At 43.0% G+C, this 15,038-nt stretch overlaps 1 protein-coding gene across 1 annotated transcript in view; it reads left to right on the forward strand.

The window, feature by feature from the left end:
* The first annotated feature begins 6,375 nt into the window (after positions 1–6,375).
* Positions 6,376–15,038, forward strand: part of EEA1 (early endosome antigen 1) — a 131,058-nt gene continuing 122,395 nt past the window's right edge. Inside the window, exon 1 of the mRNA XM_003783355.3 lies at positions 6,376–6,640. Coding sequence (XP_003783403.1) covers positions 6,617–6,640 — 24 coding nt within the window. The 5' untranslated portion in view covers positions 6,376–6,616. The remainder of the gene's footprint in view (positions 6,641–15,038) is intronic.

The following is a 15,038-nucleotide window of genomic DNA, read 5'->3' on the forward strand; positions in this document are numbered from 1 at the left end:
AAAAAAAAAAAAAAAAAAAAAAAAATCAAATTCACTTTGGTTTACCACCAAATCAGCAAACAGCGAATGCCAAGAACATTCCCAAGATCAATAAGTGTGTTGTCATAATTCACCATTGCTTTTCTAGTTCTCAGAATGCGTGGTCTTAGAAAACCCATGTAGAATGAGAAATCTATCATGCCGGAAAATTCCAACCAAAAAAAAAAAAAAAGAGAGAGAGAGAGAGAACGAAAGAAAGAAAATTCCAACCATAAACTTTCTGCCCAAGATTGGAGGAGCCACATAGGCCCTCAAGCGTCTAACCTTGTTAGCACAGATAGGAGTTTTTGTTGTGCTATTTCTACATTGTCTGTTTGATACTCTGCCAACTTGAGGTTTGAGTTCAGCAGACTTGGCCATGGCTTATTACATCTATTAACAGCACTATTTTGAAAAGACTAAAATGTAACTATTATTTGGGGTTTTTCCTAACTCTTTCTCCAAAGAAATTCAGTGGAGACCTGGGACTGCTTCTTGGGGTTAGTCAAATCAGGCGTCCTCAAACTACGGACTGCAGGCCACAGGCGGCCTGCCTAGGACATTTATCCGGCCTGCTAGGTGTTTTTGCTGCTGCTGCCCGTCCTGCTTAGCAGCCAACTTGTCCTGGGGCCCGCAGTCCGGCCCTCCAACGGTCCGAGGGTCAGTGAACTGGTCCCCTGTTTAAAAAGTTTGAGGACCCCTGAGCTAGATCCTGAAGAAAAACATGAGGGATTACTGTAGAATAAATGTATCTCCCCACTTCTCTGAAGTCCTCACCCCTGCCTCTCTCCCCGTGTTTCCTTCAAGGGCTGAAAGCAGCACAGATTAATATTAGGCTTCAATTAGTCAGTTTAATGATATGCTAACATAATTTTTCAAGAGTGAACCTTTCAATTAAGTTTAAAAAAAAAAGCTGCTTGATGCCAAATGGCTGGCTAGTCATCCTATGTGTATTTCTTTGCATCTGTAAATTGTTTTGGCCTAATTTATATAGAATCATCATGTATACTTCGCTTATCTTTGTTGTGATTATTTTCATGGACTTGCTTCTTTGGAAATGAATTATTTAGTTGTCACCCATGAAATTGACAAGAAGAAAAATGTCTTAACATTATATTTACAGAGGGTAGGAAATAAATTGTGACCCATAAATTTTGGGAAATTTTTTTTTTTTTTTTTGAGACAGAGCCTCAAGCTGTACCCCTGGGTAGAGTGCTGTGGCAGCACAGCTCACAGCAACCTCCAACTCTTAGGCTCAAGCGAGTCTCCTGCCTCTGCCTCCCAAGTAGCGGACCACAGGCACCCGCCACAACTCCCGGCTATTTTTTGGTTGCAGCCGTCATTGTTGTTTGGCAGGCCAGGCTGGATTTGAACCCGCCACCTTAGGTGTATGTGGCTGGCGCCCTAGCCACTTGAGCCACAGGCGCCAAGCCAGTATCGGGAAATTTTGAAGAGCCAAGAAACAAGCATGCATATTATATGTATACATATAAAAAGATTATCAGGATGAAATGATTATTGGATTACTTTCAATAGTTGGTTCACATCTTCACAAATCGAAAGATATTAGCTTGAAGAATCTGGGAAGGCAACTATTATAACAATAATTATATATTTTTCACTCATTCATTCCTCCCTTAATTCATTCAACATGTATTTATTATGTGCTTGCTGTGAGTTCAGCACTGTTTTGATTTTGGGGGGATATAGCACTGAAGGTGAGACAAGATCCTTGTGTTCAGAGAATGGAAATTCCTTTTGGGGAGACAAACAAGAATCATCAGAAATGGTAGTTCCTTTGTCATGCAGAGAATTAGAATGGGTGATGTGATAATGACTGGAAGTACTTTAGATGAGGTGGCCCTTGAAGATCTTTCTGAGGAGGTCACTTTAAAAGAATAATCTTCTGGGCAGCACCTGTGGCTCAGTGAGTAGGGCACCGGCCCCAAATACCAACCTTGGCAAGTTCAAACCTGGCCCTGGCCAAACTGCAACAAAAAAGTAGCCGGGCATTGTGATGGACGCCTGTAGTCCCAGCTACTCGGGAGGCTGAGGCAAGAGAATGGCCTAAGCCCAGGAGTTGAAGGTTGCTGTGAGCTGCATTCTACCAAGGGCGACAAAATAAGACTCTGTCTCTAAGAAAAAAAAAAAAGAATAATCTTCCACAAAATTAACCATAGTATTTCAGAGGAAAGAATTTCCTAAATAGGAACTGGTTGGTGTAAAGGCAGGAGTCAGTTTTGTGCAATTAAGAATTGAAAGTCCCGGCTCGGCGCCTGTGGCTCAAGCGGCTAAGGCGCCAGCCACATACACCTAAGGTGGCGGGTTCGAATCCCCAGCCCAGGCCTGCCAAACAACAATGATGGCTGCAACCAAAGAATGGCCAGGCATTGTGGTGGGCGCCTGTAGTCCCAGCTACTTGGGAGGCTGAGGCAGGAGACTCGCTTGAGCCCAGGAGTTGGAGGTTGCTGTGAGCTGTGATGCCATGGCACTCTACCCAGGGGGATAGCTTGAGGCTCTGTCTCAAAAAAAAAAAAAAAAGAATTGAAAGTCCCAGGTGGCTGAGGCATAGTGAGTCAAGGGGAGGAGGTAGAGAGCAGTCAGTCCAGATCAGCAGGTCGTGTAAGCCAGGATAAAGTTTGGATTTCACTGGGATTGTGATAGGAAACTATCACCAGGCAGGACAGTGACAATATTTAATTTGCATTTTTAAAAGTTGTTCTTAGCTGCTGTGTAGTGAGTAGGGAAACCACAGTACAAGAAGGGAGACCAACCAGGAGTCTATTACAGAGGTCTGGACAGGAGGTGAAGGTCCTAGGGCCTAGGGTAATAATGGAGAGAAGCGGCAAATTTGGGACATATTTTGGAAATAAATGTGTGAGGATAGATTGGCTGGAGGAAGGAGAAATGGTAAAACAAAGAGAGCAATCCAAGGTTTTTGGTTTGTACCAACTAAGTGGAAGATGTATACACTGAAACAGGAAAACTGGCAAAGAAATTTTGAAGACAAAAATGAAATACTTTGGCTGGGCCTGGTGGCTCACGCCTGTTGTCCCAGTGCTGTGGGAGGTTGAGGCAGGTGGATCTCCTGAGCTCAGCCGAGTTTGAGACTGGGGAAGACCAGCATGAGGCAGAGTGAGCCAGAGTGAGACCCATCTCTACAAAAAAAAAAAAAAAAAAAAAAAAAACCTAAAAAAATCCAGCCGTACATTGTGGCTAGCGTCAGTAATCCCAGCTACATGGGGGGCAAGAGAATCACTACAGGGTGAAGAAGTAAAAACAAAAACCAAAAACCAAAAATCAAAAAACTAAGATAAAGTGAAAGCCAGCAGAAATTGAAAGCAAAAATAAAAAATAAAAAAATTCAAAAAGAAAATGAAATACTTGTGTTGTGGCCAAGTTAATTTAAGTTTATTTATTTATTTATTGAGACAGAGTCTCACTTGTCACTCTCAGTAGAGTGTTCTGGCGTCACAGCTCACAGCAATCTCAAACTCTTGGGCTCAAGCGATTCTCTTGCTTTAGCTTTCCAAATAGCTGGGACTCAATGTCTGGCACCTACCACAATGCCTGGCTATTTTTAGAGACAGGGTCTTGCTCTTGCTTGGGCTGGTCTCGAACCTGTGAGCTCTGGCAATCCACTGGTCTCAGCCTCCTGGAGTGCTAGAATTATAGGCACGAGCCACCAGAACTAGCCCCCATGTTAAGTTTACATACTCCTTAGACGTCTAAGAAATGTGAAGTAGATCATTATGTAAAAGTTTGGAAATCTGGGGAGAGGTCAGGGCTAAAGATATAGATTCCAGGGTCATGGTCAAATAGACGATATTTAGTCAGGAAGTTGGTTAAGATAACTTGTTGGCTCTATGTGATAGATAAAAGCAAGGTCCGTAGAACAGAATAGGGGGTATTATCCAACATTAACATAGAAGTCATCAAACAAATCCGAGAAGGAATGATCATCAAAGAGAAAAAACCAGAAAGTATAATGTGAAGGAAGTCAAGAGAATAAACTGACTCAAAGAGAGAGTGGTCAACTCTTTTGAATATAGGAGAGTGAAAATCAAAGCAATAAATTTGACACTCAATTGGGCAACATGCAGGTCATTAGTGATCTTGCCAAGAGCTGCCTCATCAGAATAGGTGGGACAGAGGCTTGATTGGAATTGGTTGAGAATATGTGGGTAAGATAGTACAGCAACTATAGATGTAGAGCATCTTGGAGGTCTAGAGAAAGACAGGAGGAAAGTGTAACAGGAATGCTGCCAGGGTAGGGGGCCTATCTGAGATCCATGGCTTTTACTGCAAAATGAACCCAATGATCGCAGTTATAGTATATATGCATCTCTAGTGATATTCAGCTGCTCCTATGCAGCACAGACTAAATGGACAATCGTGTTTAACCAGGCTCTGCTAGATGAAAACAATGGAGGAAGAGAGAGGTGAAGAAAGTAGGCATATTTGCAAAAGGCTTACTGTAAAGTTAAACCATGGGCTTTAGGCTGGGCTTTAATGAAAAGGAGCAGGCTAGGGAAATGACTGAGAGGAAGAGGGGCCAATGGATTGGAGGTCTTGTTGGGAGGAGGGGTGTTAAAGGATTGATGGTGTGGGTTACTGAGGTACCAGAGGTGATTAGATAGGAAATTAGGGGTCAGGTCGAGTAAGCAGAACCGTTGTGTATGGGAACCTGTTAGATTAGTGAAGGATATACTTAGATGATCATGTCTACCCATTGCTGATTTTCTCTTTTGAGTAACTTCTCTAGTGTTATTATTCCTGTGATGGAGTCATAAACTGCAGGGAAGTACACAGACTTTTGACTAATCCTTGTAGCTAAGCAGTAGATGAAAGCCTATTATACTATTAGTTAAAAGATTCTACAGGAGAATTCCAGTAGAGAATGTCTTGGTATGTTAACCCCAATAAGCGGTTTTAAATGAATTTCTGGGGGGGGGGGAAAAGAGAAAATAAATCACTTTTATTAGTCAATGTCACAGAAGTGTTTTCCCGATTATCTGAACATAAAGTGTGTGCTTTGTAAGTGTATTATCAATAGTGTTTAATAATGTATTAGTTGTAGGCATAACTGTTCTGCTGACCATAGACATAACACACACACAAAACATGTTTGGGATAGGAATATCATATTACGTTACATAACGCATTATGCTTAACAAACACTTTCACTTCCCTTAACTCATTTGTAAATGATATTTAATTTGCTATATTTTTTCAAAAGATCTGGAAGTACTTTCTAATAAGCACTCCATTCGCGGCTTCATAGAGTCCATTCATTACTTAGTTTGTTTTTTCCCTCTCTCAGCACCATTAATTCCATTATTTCCTCTCCTTTCCTACTTAAGCAAAATTAAAGGCTTCTCTTTTCCTTCCAGTGTGAAAGTTGAGCCTCTTGGCTTGTGAATATTGGCAGAATGGTAGGCATCAGGAGCTGTGATTTTCTAGTTAAACAATGACATTGTGCCCAGAGGTCAGTTCCAAGTCCACGTCTTGTTTTGGCACAAAGTTTATATGTGACCTCATTCTTTTTCTTAATCGCTAAAACAGAGGCATTAATGATAACTTGCTTCATGTATCTTTTATCAGAATTGGACTTAAAATTTCTTATGCGAATAGGCCACGCATGGGCAGCACGTTAATGGTATCAGTCCATTAAATATGGTTATGATCCATAAAGGACAACCTCAAACTTCTCTTGCCAACTCAAGTTCCAGCTTTTCCCTCCTCTCTTTTTGATTCTTTACTTTCTCTTTGGCTGAAATTAGAAGCAAGAAGGGAGCAAGCAAGTACACAGGGGTTGGAAAAGGGGAGGGAAGCCCAACAGACCGGTTAAGCACGCTTGCGATTCTCTAGCTCGCTTGGACCCAGGACTAAGCTATAGAGTCAGGCGTTTCCTGCAGAAATGAGGATCCAGCTCAGGCTTGACTCCAGAGCCAGGAGCAGTCACGGGAAGGATCACAGGGACAAATTTACAAGACAGCCTGAGGGGCTATTACAAGTACCCGCGCGGCGCCTCCTCCTGCTACCCGGGTCAGGGACCCCTCCCAGGCCAGGTCCCGGGGGTCCCCGCCCCTAGCGAGCACGCGGTCGGTACGCTGGCGCAGCCCTCTGACGGAGCGCGGGCGTGCGTTCTGCGGCCGCGGCGTCCCCCAGCCAGCCGGAAGGAGTGGCGGCGCCAGCGTCCTGCCGCCTGTCCGTCACGCAGTTGCCCTCGCTGCCGCCGTTTCCGATTGGTCGCAGGCCCGGACCGGCCCTCTCTGAGCCCCGCCTCCCGCAGATGGACAGACCGGGGGCGGGGCGACAGCGGCACCGCCCCTCGGCGGCCGCGGGCCCGCCCAGCTGTCAGTTACGGGGGCGGCCCGGCGGGCGGGCTGGCGCTCTCGGGATACCTCGTCGCTCGCTCGCTCCAGCGCTCTGCCTCTCGCCGCCTGTGGGGAAGTCGGGGCCACCCGAGCAGCCGCCGCCACTGCCTCGCCCCGACCTCCCGGCCCACCCCTCCCGTCTGCGCACCCCCGAGTGGTGAGCGGCTCCGCGTAGGGTCCGGAGAGTCAGCGCGGCGGCGCCGGGTGGCGTTTAAACCATGTTAAGGAGGATTTTGCAGAGGGTAAGAGAAGGAAACCGTCTTTCCGCCAGCACGTGAGCCCGAGCCCCGGGACGCGGGCGCCGCCGCCGCCGCCGCCGGGCTGAGCTGCCGCGGTGGCTGCGCGGGCGCCCCCTCCTCAGTGCGGGCTCCTTCCTTCTCTAGGCCCCGCAACCAGGCGGGCTCTTAGGCCGCGGTTGTCCGGCCCTGGGGCGGGCCGCGGGGACGGGCGGGGCGACGGGCCGGAGCCGCGGTGGCCTTGCGCGCCGAGGCCCGGCGTCCGCTGGGGCGCCGGGCTGTCAGCACCAGCCTGCTGCGAGCTGGAGGGTGTGGCGCCGGAGCGTTCTTCCCGGGATCCCGGAATGGGAATGAAAATGGAGAGTTGGTGCGGATGGACCGGCCGGCCAGCCAAACGCCCTGGGGGAGATTGCGGGCAGCTGCCTTGGCTTCTCCCTTACACACCCTCCCCGCCCACTGTGCCCCCCAACTTGACACCTGTCACACACGGCTTCCCTTTCTCTCCTGGACTCACACTGGAGCGTAATGTGGTGAGACCCAGCTTAGTGTGGGGCCCACTCGCGGGGCTGACACTTAACTGGTAAAGTCAGCTAGCTGTGAAGGAAGATATTACTCACTGTTGGAAACTTTTTTTTTTTAATTAAAAATGCGTTTCCCCTCCAAGGCCTAGTACCTTATTTTAGCTGTCCAAAAATAAATTCACAGTAAGCTTTATTAAATGGTATACACTTAGTCATTTTCTGCCAGTGTTATCTCTGCTTGAAATCTGGAAAGCCTTGAAACATAAAGAGTATTGGATAACTGAGTGTGTCATTCAGCAATGCGTTCTTGGAATACCATTAAAATCTCTTTTCCTATAAGAGTTACTGTACTTAAGTTTTTGTTTTGTATAGCTTTTTTTTTCTTCTGGAGGTGGATGGAGTATTTAACAAAATGTAAATGTTTGAAAGTAAGTGCCAAACCCATCAGTTCTTTATCAAGGGAGTAGGATAACTAGTTCAAAGGACAAAAGAAATTAGTGAACTTGTAGTGTGCAGCCAAAGAATGTGTCAAAGATAGTTGAGTCATCCAGTATATAGAAAGGAAGTGTTTCTGCTTCTCCTAGCTTTCTGGTGAAATATTGAAGTCCTGTGAAACTTGATGATCTGTCACTTAACTTCTTTATCTGACACCTTGTGTTGACATTTGATTATATTTTCCAGTGGTTTTTTTTTGTCAGGGTTTTGAAATCTTGGATGATTTTGGCAGTAGCAGTGGCATGCCCTTTACTCTCCCCATCACTCGGTTTTTTTCAACAGTCAAAAGCATCTGTGGTTGATTTACTTGTGGTACTTAAGAGATTTTTCTTTTTTCAGATCTGGAGGAACTGATTACATCGCATTTCAGATGGTGTTTCTGTCATAGTTCCACAAGTGAAAATTAATTTGCCTGTGGTTTCCTTTAAAGTTTATAGCAAAAACAAACAAACCAAAGTGTTGCCGGGAGCGGTGGCTCACGCCTGTAATCCTAGCACTTGGGAGGCCAAGGCAGGTGGATTGCCTGAGCTTGCAAGTTCCAGACCAGTCTGAGCCAGAGTGAGACGCTGTCTCTAAAAAATAGCTGGGTGTTGTGGGGGCCCCTGTAGTCCCAGATGCTTGGGAGGCTGAGGCAAGAGGATCTCTTGAACCCAAGAGTTTGAGGTTGCTGTGAGCGAAGATGCCAGGCACTCTGTCTCAAAAAACAACACAAAACAAAAACCAAAGTGTTGACTGACTTAGGAATAGCTTCTGATCATTGTAGATTTATAGATTAGTTTTTAGAAATGTAGGATGCTTTCTGCTACTCTTGGTTTAATGTTATTAAGCATGGAGATTATATAAAGATCGTTTTTAGTGTTGGTGCATATGCGTCAACTGTTACAAAAGCTTCAGCCCAAACTACAAAATTGGAATTCATTGTGGTTATTGATGAGATGTAATATCAAATCATCACATCTGAGTAAGTCGCTTGACAACTGAGTTTCTGAACCCAGGCTCTACTGACATTTGTGACCAGATAATTCTTTGTTGTAGGGGGCTGCCTGTGCATTATAGGATGTTTAGCAGTATTCCTGCATCTATCTGCCTGCTAGAAGCTGGCAGCAATTCACCGAAATCCCCTTGTTTTGAAGACCAAAAATATCTCCAGAATTGACGAAATGTGCCCTAGGGGCAAATTGCCTCTGGTTAAGAACCACTGTGTTAAGTGGATTCACTTTTTAGTAGGAAAGTTTGAAATATTTCTCCTAGTTAACTACTGAACTTTCTTTTTATTCAGTGTACTTATGTTGAATTTCAGTAAATGCCAGGCATTTATACTAGGGGCTGGAAAACAGTTTAATAAGATGTGGGTTCTCCCTTAAGAACTCAGAGCCTAGTTGGGGTGGTTATTTAAAAAGTAACTGTAGTGCTATTAATGAAGAGTGCTCTGGGAGCCACTTGGTGTCATGCTGTTAGGGTAGTCAGGGAAAGTTTTAGGGAGGAGAGGATGTACACAGCTCAGAAGAGGGAAGGGCACGTCAGACAGAGGGAATAGCAAATGTAAAGGCACAGAGTCGTAAGTGAAGCAAGTGATCTGAGGGGGAGTGTGAACAATTAAATTTAGGAAGTGAGGTGATATGCAGGGATTGGTGGGAGATGAAGGTATCAGGCATAGCTAACGACCAAATTATGGGAGGATCTAGAGTCCCTTTGAAGGAGTTGAGCTTTTATCTTATAGGTGGGTTGGTGGTGCTCAACACATGCTCAATATTTAGTAGGGATATTTTGATAAAAGTTTCAAAGAAATCTGGTGATTTGTATTACTCCCTTAGAACCTATAATAAATGCTTTCTTAACTCTACAGGTGGTATTTACTAACAAGCATAACTTGAACCTTTGAGGTAACATGGCAACCATTTTAATTTACTGTATAGTTTCTGATTTAGAGATTTGTTTGAAATGGTCTCCAGGCTTTAAATTATATCCTATTCCTTTAACGTTCTGTTTTAAGATGACCTTTTCATTTTAGCTACTGTAATTTTCTCCTGAATAGTGTCTTTTTAATAGTGTTTTTGGATGAAGAGACAGACAACATGATTATAATCAACGATAACGCATAGTCTTTGAGCATCACCAGTCTAGTGCCAGGGTACATCATAGAAATTTGTTTTCTGGTTCTCCTGCTCCCCCTTCCTTCTTCTTTTTCGTTAGCTTAATAGAGGATGTTTCTTCCACGTTTGAAAGGGCCTGTCAAAAATCCCCATACAGCCAACAAAATAAGGTGGTTCCAGTATGTATGTATTGCATATTTTACTTAATAGTTCTTTGAAGAAAAACATCAATTTAAAGTGCTCGATGTCCAGAAAGATGATCAGCATTTAAAATTGGACAATTTGTAAACTTTGTTGGCATTTCTTTCTTAGGGAACTTAATGGGATTTAATAGTAGTATATTTCCTTTTCCTTGCTGGAAAATATTAATATATTGCTAAAAATGGATATAATTATTCTAGAATTATTGAATTCTAGAAAAATTATATATAATTCTGGATTACATGTAATTATTATTCTAGAATTGATTTTATGGTCATCAGGTCTGTGATTTTTAAAATGAGGAAGTAGAAACTGACAGAGATTAGATGGTATCTAAGGCAACACAGTTACAGAGACTAGAGCCAAAGTTCTCCCACTTCCAGTCTTTCCCTTTTTCTAGCACTTTGCTGCCCTTTTCTTCTCTCTTTTCCTTTCTTCCTTTTCTTTCTTTCTGCTAGACATTGCCAACCCAGTTGCTGCCCTTTTCTTTCACTACTCAACTAAGACTTTTAGCAATATGCTGGGCACTGTGGAAGATATAGGAAAAATAGGAGAGCCAGGCTCTGCCTCAGGGAACATTGATGATTACCGGCCAAAGCAAATGAAACGGACGATGAAGGCTGTGGTAGAACCGAGGAGGAAAGGTCAGCATGAACTTGTGTAAGTGGCACTGAGATGGGGCTTTGAAGAATGAGAGTGATTGAGAAAAGTAAAGTTTCATTGCAGGAAGGAGTTGTAATGTAAGCAAAGACATAGGTGAGGCTCGGCGCCTGTGGCTCAAGCGTCTAAGGCACCAGCCACATACACCCAAGGTGGCGGGTTCAAATCCAGTCCAGGCCCACGGAAACAACAATGATGGCTGCAACCAAAAAATAGCCAAGAAATGTGGCGGGTACCTGTGGTCCCAGCTACTTGGGAGGCGGAGGCAGGAGACTCGCTTGAGCCCAGGAGTTGGAGGTTGCTGTGAGCTGTGATGCCACAACACTCTACCCAAGGGGGACAGCTTGAGGCTCTATCTCAAAAAAAAAAAAGACACAGGCGAGTGGGTTTATTTCTCCTGCCCTCCTTCTTTCCTTAGCAAATTGCCTTTCAACAATCAAATATTTATGCCATTTGGTATGTGCTGGATTCTGGGGGCTATAACAGTGAATAGACACAATCTCTGCCCTTCAGTAGCTTAAAACTAAGGGACTTTAGAGATAGAGGTCTATTTAGAATGGAAAGAATTGAGAAATTTGCAAAGGCTGTGGGAAACCTCATTGTGGAGATGCTTGGTTGTTGAGCTCAGCTCTATCCAGTGCAAATGTGAACCACATGTGTAATTCAAAATTTATAGTAGTCATATTTTTAAAAAGGAAAATGTGAAATTAATTTTAAAAATATATTTCCTATAACCCAATATATTCATAATATTTCAACATACAATCAATACAAATATTATTAATGAGATTTTACATTCTTTTTCCATACGAATACTTTGAAATATAGTGTATGTAGTATATTTATGGCACATCTCAATCAATTAGGGCTCATACATTTCAATTACTTGGCAGTCTTTTTTTTTTTTTTTTGAGGCAGAGTCTCACTATGTCACCCTCAGTAGAGTGCAATGGTGTTACAGCTTACAGCAACCTTCAACTCTTGGGCTTAAGTGATTCTCTTGCTTCAGCTTCCCAAATAATTGGGACTACAGGTGCCTGCCACAATGCCCAGCTATTTTTTGATTGCAGTTGTCATTGTTTAGCTGGCCGGGCCGGGTTCAAACCCACCAGCCTTGGTGCATGTGGCTGGCGTTGTAAGGAGCGCTGAGTTTACTTGGCAGTCTTGTATAGCTGGGGGCTACTGTATTAGTCAGTATAGGCCTAGTTGGAGATATATAATCTTTAGCTTATTTGGAGCTAATTTCAAAGTTGAAAAAAAATGCAAGAATAAAAGAATACAAGGAACACCTGTGTACTCTTTATTCAGATATACCCATTATTAACATGTTACCCTTTTTGCTTTATATACTCATTTTCTTTTCTCTTCTCTCTCTCTTTCTGAATGTGTGAAATTTTTCCTAGACCGTTTGAGGATCAGTTATGGCCTTTTACCTCTGAACACTTAAATGGAGAATAGGAATAGTCTCTCAATAAGGATAATATAGTTGTCAACTTTATAAATTTATATTCATTCACGTTCCCAAATTTTATTTCACAGTTGATCTGATAATGTCCTTTGTAGCATTTTCCCCCTGGTAATGCAGAAAAACTAGTTAAGGTTAGATATTATATTTAGCTGCTATTTAGTAGATCTGTTTACTTGTAATGTTTAATCTCTTTAAATCTAGAACATTTCCACAGCGTTTATTTGAATTGTATGATATTTTTAAAGAATATATTTCCTCTCTTGCTAGTTTCTTGTTGTTGTTGTTTTTTTTTTTTCTTTTACTAGAATGTTCCTCCGTCTAGTAAATGAGGTTTGGCTGAAGCTTCCTTGTAGTTATGTTGAGATTATGCATTCTTGGCCAGAATACTCCTAGGAGACACTGTGTCTTTCTCAGATTATCACATCTGGGGCCCCTGATGTCTTTCTGTTCTTCAAAGGTGATGTTAATTCTGATTACCCCTGTGAAGGATTCAGGTGTTGCTCAGTCTGCCACTGTGTCATTATTGTGTTTTTTTCTTTCTTTCTTTTCTTTTTTTTTCTTTTTTTTCTTTTTTTTCTTTTTTCTTGAAACAGAGTCTTGCTTTGTTGCCCTGGGTAGAGTGCCATGGAGTCACAGCTCACAGCAACCTCCAGCTCCTGGGCTTAGGCTATTTTCTTGCTTCAGCTTCCCAAGTAGCTGGAACTGTAGGCACTGGCCACAATACCCAGCTATTTTTTTTGCAGTTTGGCCGTGGCCGGGTTCGAACATGCCACCCTTGGTACATGGGGCCAGCGCCCTACTCACGGAGCCACAGGTGCCACCCCTTATTGTGATTTTTCATACTTTGCAACCAATGGGGTAGTTTGTGGGGGAGATACTTTATCCATGCAGATATTCTGCTCCTTTTTAAGAAATTTCTCCTAGGTGATGCCTGTGGCTCAAAGGAGTACTGGCCTCATATGCTGGAGGTGGCAGGTTCAAAGCCAGCCCTGACCAAAAACAAACAAACAAACAAAGAAAAAGAAATTTCTCCTAGATTTAGCATCCATCGTTGATTTTTTTTTTTTTTTTTGGAGACAGAATCTCACTATGACGCCCTTGCTAGAGTGCCTGGCATCGCAGCTCACAGTAACCTCAAACTCTTGGGCTTAAGTGATTCTCGTACCTCAGCCTCCCAAGTATCTAGGACTATAGTGCTCTCCCCCACACAATGCCCGGCTATTTTTCTGTTGTAGTTGTCGTTGTTTAGCAGGCCTGGCCAGGTTCGAACCCTCCAGCCCCGGTGTATGTGGCTGACACTTTAACCACTGTGCTACAGGGACCGAACCTCTCTGTTGATTCTTACCTGACCTAGTCTTCACCTCCATGCCTACAAAAGGATGATTTTTCCAATTCCGCACTTTTTCCACGTTTACCAGTTAGTCTTTGTCTCCTTCCCTCCCCATCCTCCACTTTCTTTCTAATTGGTATGGACTCATTAATTTCCCTTTTTTAATGATTTATAACTTATCTCTGTACATTACTTTGGCACTCAAATTGTCCCAGATTTGAACAGTGGGAACAATTTAAGGGTGATTCCTATGTCCTTTTTACACATCCCTATCATTTTTTGGAGTGTGTTCTTTCTGGCATATCATTTTATTCTATAAGCAGTAGGAAACAAATAAGATCTTTTAATAATATTTATTGAATGAGTGTTGAAAGGAATGTGTTAGGAATATTTACTTGCCAATATTGCAGATGATGTATTAAAACTATAGGAGAGCATAAGCAGTAACCAGAGGAAGTGATTTTTAGTATTTTAGATGTAATTAATTATGATTTTCATTACCATGGTGATATTGTGAGCAGAAAAAGGTGATGAGGGCATGATGGCACACACCTGTAATCTCAATCCTTTGGGAGGCCAAGGTGGGAGGATTCCTTGAGCTCAGGAGTTTGAGACCAGTCTGGGCAACATAGAACTTGTCTCTATAGGACATTTAAAAAAATTAGCAAGTTTGATGGTGTGCCTGTAGTCCCAGTTACTTAGGAGGCTGAGCCAAGAGGATCTTTTGAACCCAGGAGTTCAAGCCTACAGTGAGCTATGATGACACCACTATACTCCATCCTGGGTAATAGAGTAAGAGACAATGGCTCTCTTTCCTAAAAAAATAGAAAAGAGAGGATGAATAGGGGAGACCTTTTGTGGGCCTACTATGTGCTATGGAGACGGTGATGCTAAGCAGACGTGAATTTTTGTGGAGCTTAGTGTCTAGTGAAGGAGACAAGAATTTTTCAAAGCATCTCATTCAAGCATATAATACCTGGATGAGCACAAGAAGGGGAAGAAAGCACAGGGAGCCCCCAGAACACAGGACAAGAGGGCCTTGACCTCAACTAAGGTGTCAGGGGAGGCTTCCCAGATGAGTTGCACATTTAAGCTTGATGAAATTATGACTAATTTATGAAAGGGAATTTTAAAAAGTGACAGCGAATAGAATTATTTTCTTTTTGTGTAGTTTCTTTTTTTAGTGTTAAGAATAAAGAAGAGGTTAAGATATAAAGAATCAGAGCTAGATCGAAGAATAAAGAAGAGAACAATGTATAAGATAACCAAGCTAGAAGTAAGTTTTGGGCTCATCTCTTCACACCGCTACACTACACATGCCCCGACCTCACCATCCCTCGCTAATTGTGCTTCCACAACGTACCTGTTCTCTCCCTCGTCCACGTTGCGCAGTTCAGGTTCCATGAGGAGTTATTTGCTAGCTTTTTTCCTTCTTCCCAAACCACCTCCTGCTGATTAAGGGATTGGGTTTTTGGAATCAGACCATCATTTAAGTCCTGGGCTTTTCCACTCATGAAGGTAAAGTCGGGTACAAAACTCCAAGCTCTCTGAGATCTAATTGTTTAATCTGTAAATTGAGGATAATATCTACTTCACAGTGTTAATGAAGGATTCAATGAAAACGTGTTCATGAGAC

Source organism: Otolemur garnettii, unplaced genomic scaffold (genome assembly GCF_000181295.1).
Source record: "Otolemur garnettii isolate 467f Iridium unplaced genomic scaffold, OtoGar3 scaffold00007, whole genome shotgun sequence".
NCBI classification, from domain to species: Eukaryota; Metazoa; Chordata; class Mammalia; order Primates; family Galagidae; genus Otolemur; species Otolemur garnettii.